General features: G+C 29.1%; 2 protein-coding genes across 2 annotated transcripts; one reads left to right on the top strand and one right to left on the bottom strand.

Annotated features, from left to right (window-relative positions):
• Positions 1-133: 133 nt before the first annotated feature.
• Positions 134-4,900, bottom strand: LOC112733564 (GDSL esterase/lipase At5g45960). Its single transcript, XM_025782572.3, has 5 exons — positions 3,613-4,900; positions 3,392-3,522; positions 2,903-3,136; positions 1,177-1,456; positions 134-483 (listed from the first exon to the last, which is right to left on the bottom strand). The coding sequence occupies exons 1-5, from the start codon at positions 3,899-3,901 to the stop codon at positions 290-292; spliced, it is 1,128 nt and encodes a 375-aa protein (XP_025638357.1). The 5' UTR covers positions 3,902-4,900; the 3' UTR covers positions 134-289.
• A 1,506-nt stretch (positions 4,901-6,406) lies between these two features.
• On the top strand, positions 6,407-10,628 carry LOC112733563 (rac-like GTP-binding protein RAC13). Its single transcript, XM_072212601.1, has 8 exons — positions 6,407-6,808; positions 7,563-8,964; positions 9,075-9,162; positions 9,636-9,745; positions 9,833-9,896; positions 10,061-10,125; positions 10,227-10,292; positions 10,360-10,628. The coding sequence occupies exons 2-8, from the start codon at positions 8,866-8,868 to the stop codon at positions 10,456-10,458; spliced, it is 591 nt and encodes a 196-aa protein (XP_072068702.1). The 5' UTR covers positions 6,407-6,808; positions 7,563-8,865; the 3' UTR covers positions 10,459-10,628.
• Positions 10,629-14,129: the final 3,501 nt, after the last annotated feature.

Genomic DNA, 14,129 nt, shown 5'->3' with positions numbered 1-14,129 from the left:
ATAAATGTATATTGAATATAGATACAATTTCAATCATACAATAATAGAAGTTAAAGGGTAATTTATTTTTCAATTTTTAATAAATACGGAAACAATTGCCTAACTTATCACTTATGCCATATACAAGAGCTAGTTTATAATAATAATGTTACAGATTGAAATAAAATAAACATAATACCATAAACTTCATATATACCAAAATATTGAGGGATGGGAGGGTGATGAGAAATTTAATTTACAATCTACAATATACAAATAGAGTAAATGGCAACGGAAATAATCATATTTTCTAGGCGTTTACAAGTATATCAATGACGTGGCGTGAAGCGAGGTACATATTGTAGTATGCCTTTTCCGTAGGGTGTATTGAATCCCAGAATACATATTTTGATGCATCAGAGCACAAATGTGAAGCTCTGTTACACAAAAACGCTGCTTCAATGTAACCACTTCCACAACAACCACTATCTACCTCATCAAATCCTACCAAATTAATCTAATCAAGGTTAGACTCATCATCAGGTAAGTTATAAATATATATAATTTTACTATTTTAATGCCTAATATTTTGATTAATTTTTAGTTTTGTCGCTAATATTTAAAAGGCGAATTCTATTATGAATATGTTAATTATATAAGTGTTGGTAAAATTAAATTTATATTTTTTTTATATTTTGGTAATATCTTTTTTGTTTAATTATTTTGTTGATTTTTATAATCTCACTTAATTTTTAATTAAATTTTTATATTTTTTAATTAAGTCTCTATACTATTTATTATTTTGTTAGGTTACTTTTATGATAAAAACGTTAAAATTAATAGAATAGTTCTCCAAAATACACGCAGTTAAAGATTTAATTAAATTTTTAATTATGAATACCTTCAATTTATAAAAAAATATTTACTTAACTCTAATATTTTTATATTAGAAATGACCAAATTATAAAATTAAAAGTAGTATGGAGATCCAATTTTAAAAAAATTATAGAGACCTGATTATAAATTGAATAAAACTATAAAAATTAATAAAATAATTATATCTTCTTTTTTTAATAACATTTTTTTTAAAATATCATAACCACTATATTATAAATATCCAAAAATAATCCTATTTAAAATATTCTCTGTATCAAAATATTTAAAATCTAGAAATCAAGCAGATGATTCGACGCTTACCGCCATTATTATCATCAAGGCCGTGAATCATGTTGGACAAGGGTTCATATATGTCAACGTAGTAGATCTTAGCACCGGTAGACATAGAGGAATTCAATTGCATGAAGTTCAATTGGTTTTGAAGGATGAGATTATGATTTCTTGCAACAGAAGAAAACATGTCGACACAACCACGTTCAAGTAAGGCATTGTTGGAATTGAAGGTGATCATGATTGGCAAGCATCCCATTGGAGGTAGTCCAACCACACCTAACTTTCTAGCACCTTCCCTCAACAATTCCTGAATAATGAAGCCAAATACTTAATAACACTAATGAGGAGTGCTAGAAACCAGTAATTTTTGTGATTTGTAGTTATTAATTAATTATTATTAATATTTTTAATAGTGTAAAATTATATTTAATGGTATAAAATTATTCTTTTTTTTTTTTTGCTAATTAAGTGTTAGCCAAATTTAATAAAAATGCTAACCTCTTAGACTTTTTCTTAATGTCAAATGTAAAATATGTGCACAAAGGCAGGAGCGGAGCTAAACATATAGAAAGGGGGTAATGGCCCCCCAAATTTTTAATTTTGTTAAAAAAAAAAGGAATAATAAACATAGTCCCTCTTTTTTTTTTTTTCCAGCCATTCTCCTTTTTTTTGGTACACTTTTTCGGTCATCCTTTCATTCATAAAAAAATTAGTCTATTTTTATATAACATTAACAAAGTATAATAGTTTTAGGTTTAGTCTAATAATTTATTTTATTTAAAAAATAAAATATAATTTTTTTTCTCAATATCTTCATTCACTCAAATTTCTCACTTTTACTTTGCAGCAGGTAATAATTTTAGTAAATTATTAAACACCGTCTCCCTAAATAGTTAGTCTAGCTTCACCCCTGCACAAAGGCATTTAAACTAATAATATTTTATAAATAGGACTATTATAATTTATTATTTTTAATGAATAATATTTAAAAATATTAATTAAATGGACTAAAAACGTTGAATTGATGATTAAAAATTCTGACTAATATAAATTAAAATTGTTGATGTTTGAGATTTTTTCTTTTATAATTATTCATTCATGACTTTTGTTAAAAATAATAACATCAATCAGTTTAGAAGGTAAAAGATTGTGTTGTAATTTTCTCACCAAAAAGATCATGTTGTAACTGCAATAATTTGTCCATAAAAAGATATATACATTAAAAAGTAAGGTAAGTTTAAGTTTGTTATTGATTAAAGAAAACACAAATAAAAAAAAAGAGTATATATATATAGTAGATTATTCAATCCATTATTTTTACAAAATAATCAAATTATCCTCACTCCTAGCTTCATCTTATTTCCTTGTGTATGTTGACGGTTTTTTATTGCTATGAATTAATTATAAAAGTTAATTAAATTATTAATATCTTCCTAACCTGTCATAATTCTAAATATTTATATTTCATCTTTTTATACATTATTTATCATCTATCTATTAATATACATGCCAAAGTAGGTTACGTTGAATGAGATAATTTTGTTAATTTCCAAGCTGCCTGTCACGGCCTTGGACACTAAAATTTACCGTAACATGCTGCTACCTACTATATTCACATATATAACATGTCTTGAGTTTTCATTAGTATATGGAAATTAAACACTTTATAACACAATTTAAAAGGGGAAATAGTATACTATTATTAAATAGTAACCCTGTAATTATATTAGAAAGCAAAACTTGGTAACCAAACCTGTATGAAATCTTGTACATGTTGAAGTAAAAAGTGGTGGTATGCTATGAGGGAGTAGGTCTTTCTTCGTATTGGCAATGTAAAATAATTAATAACAAAGTCATTTGTCCCTGCACTTATAAAAAATATAGCGTTCTTCATATGATCTTCTGTTTTCTGTTTACCAAGAATCTTCTCCAACCTATTTTTGTATTCTTTGAAATGTTCCAACTGTTTTCGAATTGAAATTACATTCTGCAATTAATAGAGAGACCAATGTAAATTAAATAAAAATTAACCAATCTATGTATATTTAATACTTCTATCCATCTATATCTAAACATAAAGAGGATTTAAGTAAGTAATTTTGTATAAAAATATTTTTAACCAAATTGACAAATTAAAGCTAGGCATGAAACATATATTTGAGGGAAAAAAAGGAAATTATAACCATTTCAGGGATGTGATAAATAAGATGTAGATAAAGAAAGAGAGTAGTGTTATAGATACACTGAGAGTTGGTGTAAGTGGGTCATAACCAGAACCAGCAGAGGCAAAGCTGACTCCTGTGATGAGTTCTTGATTTGTGAGATTTGGATCCAAATATGGTGGCAAAAACTCTTTAAGGCCTAAATACGAAACTGTGCATAATAATAATGTCATATCACTATAGCTAGTAAGAAATTAAATTTAATATGCACATACAGAATCAATCAAATTAAAGTTGTTACCAATAAAATCAGTGCCTAGCTTTCCATTGGTGAATCTTCCAGTGGGAACTTGATTTGCAAAATCTCTACCGTAGGGTTCAAAATTGCTCTTGAAAGCAGTCCTAATGTAGTTGTTGTTTCCCGGGTCTACTGTGGAGTCTCCAAACACATATAAAGCAGACACCTTATTACGGTTGTTTGAAGCTCCAATCATTGTAACCGTAAAGCATAACAAGCAATAAATCATGAAAATGAAATAATAATAATAAAATTGGTGCAAGGGACGATGTGCATCTGATGAGATTGCCATGATGAATACCCCGAAATTAAATCTTATAATAGGGAAATATTTTCATGCTCGTGAATTTCGTAGCATTTCTCTTTGGATGAACTAATTCCGGATATTATAGAGTGCAATAATATAAGATCGATTTTCATGACCGAAATATATATGGGGTATCTCACGCTTATTTCAAGCCTTCAAGGTGAAAATTTGGTAGCATTGGTTGGCAAGTTCAACAAACATTTCCAAAACCTTCGATAGATATAGCTTCTTAAGTCTTAACCACCTTTGTATATAGTCTTATACAATAATGTTTAGTTTGACAAGATATATTTGACAAAAATCGGTGACTCAAACAATTAACAAGTACGTAAAATGTATATACAAAATTATATAAATTTAATAAATTTCTAATTGTGAAAATTTTTTATATATTGATTTGTATTTTACCATGTTCAAACAAGTCTAACAGAGTAACAGACTCATTCATTTATTTTACAGGTCTAAAAATGATTTATTGACAAATTTTAAATTTTAAAATAGCTTGAATGTGTATTTATTTTGTGACTCATATTAGACCAAACCGAATACAAGTGGAGTATAAATGTTTGGGAAGAAATCTTAGAGGATGTTCTTCTACAAGATATACAAGCAATAATAATAATACTGAAGAAGAAGATTGTACTATGGTGGCAGGCCAATCTGAAAATTGAGGGAGGCGATGATGCGAAATCAAAGGAGAAGAAGATAGAAGTAATTAAGGCAAGACGAGATTAGAGATTCATCCCAGAAAGGTGCAAGACTGTGGCTTGGAACATTTGATACAGCTGAAGAAGCAGCTTTAGCTTATGACAAAGCCGCTTTCAGAGTTCGGGGTCCAAAGGCAGGGGAAGAATTTGGAGATGTTATGATGATGAATAATGAACAGCCTGCAACCAAGAAAATGGCAAGCTTGGAAAGCATGCCAGAATCCAGATACTCAGCTTGAAGGGTGCGTAGAACAAGACAAGACACTAAGAATAAGATAAGATAAAGATATAAAAATTAGTATTCTTATATTTTGTTTGTTGATAAATTCTAATAAAATTATAAAAGTCTAATTTATTCTATTTTTTTATATAAAAAATTTAGACACAATGTATCTACTTTTGTATTATCTGTCAAATATAATTTTCTATCTTTGTGTTCCTCTCTCAATGTCGTTCTTAAAAACAAACGCGCTGAACTTCTTGTGTTTTAAGGATTCAAAAATGGATATTTAAAAGACTTAATTTCTTTACGTCACTAAAATAGTTATATAAAGTGGTTGATTACACATAAAAATTATCTGAATATAGAATGAAGATTGAGGAAGAATGCTAAACGGTAATATTTATTATTTTTTACTTGTATTTAGTTATTAATATTTAAAAGTGTAGATTAAAAATATATTATTGAATTATAAGACTAAAAAATTAGATTAATAATTAAAAATAATAATAAAAAATAATAAATTATGCTAATCTTTGAATATTTTTTAAGATTGAATTGTATATGCTCTTCAATATTTATTAACATAATACTTTTTGTTTCCTTATTGAAAATCTGATTCAAAATTGACATTAATTAAATTATTTAATAATTTTTAATTATTATTTTTATACGAAAATAACTTTATATGACTATTTATCATATTAGTAGTTGCTAATATTTATTCATATGATCAGTACATTTTTTTTGTACAAGATATGATTAATTGAAAATTTTTATGTAAATTTAGAGTTATACTAAGTAAAAGTTTAATTTTAATGTATTTATAGTGTAAAATGTTTTACACAGTCGTGTAATTATATTCGTTTTTTTAGATGACCATTCATGTTATCAATATAAAAAATTGTTATTTTAACGGATGTGATGTTATATAATTGAATGCACGTATTAAGCCATTAAATTATAAAATTGAAAAGAAAATAGATTAATCTATGCTCTACTGGGCTCCTTTGGATACAGAGAGAACGGAAATCTCGATGTTAGGCCTGGCCCATTATGTCTCTTGGTGACCAAAATCTTTTTAGACTCCAAAAACATTAAAGAACCCTAATCACAGATCACACTTCCTTGGAATACGGGGTAATGCCTTCAATCTGACCAGAAAAGCTAAAAGTTCTTTTTGTAAGCAGAAAAGCTAAGAGTTCTTCTTTAAGGACTGAAAAATTCCCAAAGCTAAAACTTGCCCCATCAATTTCTTCCTCAAGCAGTCAAGCTTCCATGGTCAGTGGGACTCTCAACACATTTACCGGGATTTTAGCATGGTTCTGAAAACCGAACCGGACCGGCCGGTTCAACCGGAAAAACCGGGAACCGGTCACCTAACCGGTCCGGGTAACGTTAAAAACCGTTTGGCAAAAAACCGGTAAAAGAACCGGTCGAACCGGCGGTTAACCGGTGAACCGGGAGAACCGTCCGGTTTTTTTACGGTTTTTTGGTTTGAAATCAGAAAGGCTAAACGACGTCGTTTTGGCCTATTTAAAAAAAAAAAAGAGAAAACGGCAAAAGCAAAACGCGTAACCCTAAATCCCTAATAATCACAATCAGTTTCCAGTGATTTCCCCTTTCCAGTTTCCAGAAACCATTCTTCACCCACAGCAGTTCACCACCGAGCCACCACCCCGTCCTGCTTCTGGCCGAGCCCTAAATCCCCTAATCAGTTTCCAGAAATCACCAAGCTCCAGAAATCACCGAAGCACAGTTCACCACCAAGTCACACACAGCCATCAGCCCTCTTCGCAGTCGCATACCCACCAGCCCACCACCACCAATCGAGCAGCCACAGCAGCGACCACCGCAACCACCACCGTCGTTGCCGAGCTCGCCAACTCCTTGGTCGTCGCCGAGCTCGCCTCCTCCTTGGTCGTCGCCGACACCGCGTCCTCGCCGTTACTCGCCTCCTCCTTGGTAATACTCTGTTCTTGATCTATTTGCTGCCTTCTGATTTTGACTTATGAGCTCGCCTCCTTCTGATTTTATGTGCTTGATTTTATGATTTATTTGTCTGCGATTTTGATTTAGTTGCTGCCTTCTGATTTTGATTTTCTGTGCTTCGATTCTGTTCATGATTTTGTTTACTGGCTTCATTATTTGTTTGTTTGCTGGCTTCATGATTCTGAGGTTATTTGTTCATGAATTTGTTTGCTGCTTTATTTGTTCGATTTTGATTTTGATTTTTCATTTTTTGAGGTTATTTGTTTGTTTGGTGGCTTCATGAATTTATAGTGAAGTATGACAATATTTTGCTCTCTGCTGGTCCCTTTACTGTAATAAGATTGCAACATTTCCGTTTTGGATTGAAAAGGAATTTTATTAAAGAGAAGAGCAGATATCAATGAAATTAACAATTTGTTATAATGAATTCACAGCACAACTTACAGAAGTTGGAATTTTGGGCACTTTTTCAAATCTTCCAATTTTTTGTTGTTTAATTCAGTGTAGTTTTGGCCATCTAAATTAATGTTGCACACAGTTCTAATTCAATCCTGCTTCCTGCATTTAGTAAAGAATGGCCTTCATCTCTGGACTACCAATGAATTTGGTAGCTTCTTTTTTTTTTTTTTTGGGAGTGTTTGTACATGTCAATGTAAGGTCTATTATAAGACTGAATATGATGGTATTTTAACACTTACTATTTTTTTTTTTTAAAAAATGCATGCAGGATAACGTCAGAGATATGGTTGATAATTTTCTTGAATTTGTTGTGAACAATCATCATGTCAACAGGGAGCGAGAACCAGTATCAATGTTACAGGCATTTCAAATATCTTTGGTCAGAACAGCCATTTCAAATATCTTTGCCTAATGTAGCTGATTTTTCAAATACAACTTCTTTTGATGGTACTTCTAATGATGGTGGCTTTGGATTACCTGTTTATGATGGAGATATTGAAACACTTAATAATAATTATGATTTTTGATGAGTTGCACCTTTGATTAGTTGAAAACTTGCTAGTAATTGTTTCTTTTGAATGTAGAACATTATGGGTTTGTCATTACGTGCATTTTTTTTTGTTTAGTTATAAACGTTGATGTTTGAAGTTGTTTGTGAACCTCTAATATTAAGTCATGGATAGTTTATTATGTGAAATTTTAAATTTTATTAAGTTAGAAATTATTGAATTTATATATTTAAAATTATTTTCAGGTTTTTTAATAATTTTATTTAATATTTTATTAAACCGGTTGAACCCCGGTTGAACCCCGGTTGAACCAATAAACCAGTGAACCAGTGACCTCACCGGTTTATTGACCGGTCCGGTTCTCGTAACCTTGGATTTTAGACATAAGATTTCTCCATTCCATGAACAAATTTTTTTTTTCCATTTTTGTTTTTTTTTGGGCTTCGGCCCGTCTAATCATTTATAGTGTATATATAAAAAAAAATCACCAAAACATTTATTTGGTGACTAATTTTAATATAAATGTAAATAGTGGATTGCAAAATTATTAATAATCCATGGTTGATATATTTTCCATGTTTTGTTCATAACCCAAGGCTCATATATTGATAAATATTTTTTAATTTTCTTTTAGAAGTATAATTAGAAACGAAGGCACCCCCAAATATGTAGGTGACAACAAACTTTTTTGACATTATTTGCATCATGACATGGATACAATAGTTTTGTTCTTTGATTTCATCATATTGCATTGGTTAATTAAGCAAAACCCCTTGCTTTATCATCATTCCTTCCCTCCCTTCTCCCACACTTAACCAACTAACACCAGCACTACCACCTACTTTTGTTATTACCCTCTCTTAGTCTTGTCCTTGCACTTCAAGAAAAAGAATATGCTTTACACTCCAATCATTATAAATTTCAACCAATTTGTTGAGCCACAACTAAAGTTGGTTTGTAACAGACTTTGCTCCTAGGTTGTTAACCTCCATATAATCCACCCCATTCCTTCCACGTTCTTTCATTGTTTCAAGTTCAATTTTCTCAGTTAATAAGGTTAGAATGAGTACAGCCAGATTTATCAAGTGTGTCACTGTTGGAGATGGTGCAGTTGGAAAGACATGCATGCTTATATCCTATACTAGCAATACCTTTCCCACCGTGAGTTTTTAATTATCATCTTAATTTTTCTAGTTATGCATTAGAAATGGAAGAATGTGAATCATGGTTATGCTAATATTGTTTTTCTTCCTTTGCTGATTATTTCATAGGATTATGTTCCAACAGTGTTTGACAACTTCAGTGCTAATGTGGTGGTGGATGGTAGTACTGTCAATGTTGGTTTATGGGATACTGCAGGTTTGAACAGATATATGTAATACTTTAACATTTAAATTTTGGAGAGCTTAATTTTTTTGAGACTAAACCTTCCATCTTAGTTACTATTTGGAAGAAAAAGACATATTAGTCCACTTTGTATTATACCAAATGATTAATTTGTCACATATATTCAAACAGTTGGAATTCAGTTTACTAAATACTAGGGTAAATTGACAAATAAAGGGACACACTATTTTTAAATTAGCCCCTATGATTAGGGTAAAGGGTCTAAATTTGAACTAATTTGTCTATGTTTGTTATCTTTTTAGAGAACTTTATTGATACTTTTTTTTAGAGATTAATCTGTCCGAAATGTAAATTATCAGGAATTTATTTGTTACTTTACTCTAAATACTAAGTATGATTTTGTCCTTCATGTTTTTGGTCATGAAGAAGAATCAAGATGGTGGGTTTGTTGTTTTTGTTAGCTTATGAGTTTGAGTGAATAACAGGACAGGAAGATTACAACAGGCTAAGGCCCTTAAGCTACAGAGGAGCTGATGTGTTTTTATTATGCTTTTCTTTAATCAGTAAAGCAAGTTATGAGAACATTTCCAAAAAGGTTTTTTTCTTTCCTCAAATCCTTATTATGCAATTTAGGTTTTGCTTTTTTAATCTGCAACTTTTTTAAGTCTTTTTTTCTATACAGTGGATACCTGAGCTGAGACATTATGCTCCAAATGTGCCTATTGTGCTGGTTGGAACAAAACTGGGTAAGATCAAAATTCCATCGAAATAGTATTAAAATCATAAGAGACAATCTTGTGCATATTCTCATTTCTCAATATTTATCATGTTAGTTACCACTTTCTCATTGTGCATTACTCTAATTCTGCTTCAATTAACTTTTGCCAATTTAACTCGTCTGCATACACAGATTTGAGGGAAGACAAGCAATTTTTCGTTGATCATCCTGGAGCTACAAGAATAACAACTGCTCAGGCATGTCCCAAACAATATATATATTAAATGGCTGCATTAAGAGCTTGAATTTTTCTGTGTGGATAATGGAATTGACAATGCTTGTGGTGTGCACTTTGCAGGGTGAAGAATTGAAGAAGATGATTGGTGCAATCACTTACATAGAGTGCAGTTCTAAAACACAGCAGGTAAATGTTACAACTTAATTGGATTTAAGGTAGCCATAATTCTCACCCTTTTTTCTTCATGTTGCAGAATGTGAAGATAGTTTTTGACTCTGCAATAAAAGTTGCACTGAGACCACAAAAACCAAAGAAAAAACCACGCAAGAGAAGGACTTGTTTTTTCTTCTAAGTAGTATTTCTTATTCAGTTGTTCTTATTGTATTTCTGAAATCATTAATATAACAGAATCGAAAACACTAAACTTTAGTGTTTTTTATTCTTTTACATTATTGCTGCGAAGAACATTAGGCTTCTTTTTAAGTCTGGAAAATGAAATTTAGTACTGCATTGTTGAATTAATTATTTTTTTTCTCCAATTTTCGTTTCTCTGTAATATTGCATAGGTCCAATATTTGGATTTTGAAAGTGGAGTATCCACTTTTGCAATTGATAGTTTTTTGTTTCTACTTTTTACTTTTTACCCTGTTTCTTTCAAATAAACATGTTAGATCATCATAATTATAATATAATATCTGAAATTTGTCCAATAACATATTTAAGTTAGGCCTTAAGTTGTTGCAGTTAAAATTATTTAGTTAAAATTATTTAGTTAACATGTTAGATGATATTTAAAATTATTTTATATAATATAATATCTATAATTTTTTTTTTTTACCAAAAATAGGAGATTTGAACCCACAACCTCTTAATTGAGTATGAAGAGACTATGCTATTTAAGCTATTACTCATTGGCATATAACATCTATAATTTTATATCTATAACATCTGTATATTACATCTAAAATTATATTATTTTAGCGATAATTAATGAATAATAAATAAGATAATTTTAAACTGTTTAAATGGATTTTTTATTTTGAATCAACCCTTATTAATCTAAATGTTACCTTTCTTAGTCAAATCAAAATTAAAAGAAGGATTAGCCTCCATCAATAGGTACTTTCTGACCCAATTTATGAGGCCTTTGAACTTAATCTTGGTAACTGAGTTGAAAATTCACATAGAGTATCCCAAAAAGCATAAAAAAAAAAGGGAGCTACTCAAATGAAGATGCAAAAAACATCTTTTTATGAAGATGTTTTGTATAAAAGTATGATTTATTGATTTGGCCACACTTCAAATAAAAACAACACTTTTATAACATATCAAAATCTAACCCTACAATCTATCATCTAAGGGTCAAAAAGAAAAATCATCACATGAAGACAATTATAACATCTTCATGGGAGTACCCACCAAAAAAAAATACTAAAGAAACAAACTGAATTAGTCACAATTCATGAATAAAAAATAAAAAAATATTAGAAGAATATTAGAATTTATTATTTTTAATTATCAACTCAATTATTTTTAATTTAGTAATTTAATAATATATTTTAGCCTATACTTTTAAATATTGATGGTTAATTGATGATAAAAAAATATAAATTCTAATAGCCATTTAATATACTTCATAAAAATATCTATAACCATATATTTTATAATTATATGTTAAATATAAATAAAAAATTATAAAACATTTAGAGGATTTATTTTGAAATAAATTAAAATAATTATTTATTTTCTAAAACAAATTAAAACATCTTTATATACATAAATATGAAGTTTTGAAGATATAAAGATGTTTTAATTTATTTCAAAAAAAAATTTGAAGTTTTGATTACACACTCAATATACTAACGGAAGTGTTAGGCTTGAGTGGAGAATTTGTTTGGGTCTACATAAAATTGTAATTATGCACCAATGACATTTTTTTTAAGCGTAAATAAAATGCACCAATAACATTTACTATAAGTTATGATGGGATATCAGATATGTTTATTAAGGCCCAATCCCACATTTTTCCCTTAGAATCCAAACCAAAGATTTTTTGCTTGAAACCAAAGTCTAGATTTGTACTACATGGAAGGACATCTCTTTGTCAACCGAATCTGGAAGGGAGTGGCCAGTACGAGTCATAAGTGATGAAATTGTTGCTGAGTGTGATGCTCATCCGCTTTATCAAGAAAACTTGGAAACAGTAAGAATAAAAACAAGAGTAATAATATTACATGGCAGATAAATATTATTATTTTTTATTAATATTTAATTAGTAATAATTTATATTTATATTTATAAGAATTTTATCTATAAAAATATATAATTTACACTTTTATTACTATAATTAACATATATAAATTAATATCGTTTGCACTTATATTTTTTATAATTTATAAAATAATAAAATTTAATTTATTTATTAAAAATAATTTAGTAATTATACTAGTCAAATAATGACAAAAAATACTAAAAATTATTAGCTCCCAAAATTTTTTCTAAAATTAATAATATCTTTTTATATATCTAAATTTTTAACTACTTTTTTTTATCAAAAGATAAAAAAATTTGAAGTCGCGATTTTTTAAATAAATATGGGAAGAATGTACTATTTGAATTATAACTCGTTAGCATGAAGTTTTAACTACTTAGCATAAATATAAATGATGGGATTCATTCTTTTCTCTCTGGTCTTTTAGACAAGCTAAGCACAAATTGTATAAGTACTATAGAATTTTTCAAAGACCAAAATAATTACTATTTAACTCTTATCTTTTGCTCTCCATATGCACTTTCTTTACACGGTTAATTTTATCAAAATAAAAAATAAAGGGAAATTAAAAAATGGCAAAAAAATATGTTATAATTTCTTTTTTTTTTTTTAACTTGTAAATAAAAGAATATTCACGGATATTTTCCTTCTTCTATTTCTTGTTTTTCTTCTTCAAATGCAATTTTGTATATTTTATTATTAAAAATAAAATAATTTATGCATATCTAATTAAATGCTTAATTACAAAAAGATAGCTCATAATAATAATATATTAAAATGTCTAATCTTAGAAAAGATTAACATCAATTTTTCCAACCTTAATTATTTTTCTAAATAATATAAAAATAAAATTGATGAGAAGATAGATAAGATGAACATGAGATGCGTATTAAATAAGAAAAGAATCTCCATAAACATAGAATTAATGAAAGAATCCCCCAACGCTCCCAACTCAATTTAATTGCTTAAAAGGGAGGGTGCAGGAACATGAACAAAAATCAGTGAAGGTGGTCGTGGATTGGATTGAATTAAGGGGTTATTAGTACATAGTGTTGGACAACAAAGACATACATACATGTTTCCATGAGGGATCTCTTTCAAGTCATGCATGATGAAAATAAATGGCTACACCACCAATGGGGTGGCACAACTTTCTGTCTCTTAACTCAAAATTTTCTGTGCCCAGAGGAAATGTAACATATATAATATTAGTATTAGTATAAACTATATATAAACACGGTTTTGGTTCCCCTCGCATGGCAGCAATGGCAACAACCCCATATATGTATGTAGTTGCGGTATACCATGTGCACCAAAATTAAAAGCATTCAATCTCAGCATGTTGAGTATTTACTGCATGCATGTTAGCATTTACTGATTCTTGTTAATTTCCGCAACTCTTGCTTCCTACCACGCACAGTCACACATACACTCATCTCATCATCTTTAATTTTCAGGATTAATTATTTCTAACTAGGTTAACTAACACATGTACTATAGCCTATAGGTTTCAAATGTATGGATCTTATAACAACGGTTTGTAGTTGTAGATTCAAGTTTGAAAAATGTTAGCCTGTATGTGACACTGAGATATGAATATTAACAGAAAATCGTATTTGATGGATGACATACAAAAAAATATTTCGTTTAAAAATATTAAATTAATATATTTTTTGTGTCCTTCTTGATATAGAGATATTGACAAAAAGATACTATTTATTTTTATTTTTTATTATTTTTATTAATTTTTT

Source organism: Arachis hypogaea, chromosome 13, assembly GCF_003086295.3.
Source record: "Arachis hypogaea cultivar Tifrunner chromosome 13, arahy.Tifrunner.gnm2.J5K5, whole genome shotgun sequence".
In the NCBI taxonomy this organism is placed as follows: Eukaryota; Viridiplantae; Streptophyta; class Magnoliopsida; order Fabales; family Fabaceae; genus Arachis; species Arachis hypogaea.
Note: the sequence above shows the minus strand (reverse complement) of the source record. Positions and strands in the feature narration are given on the sequence as shown.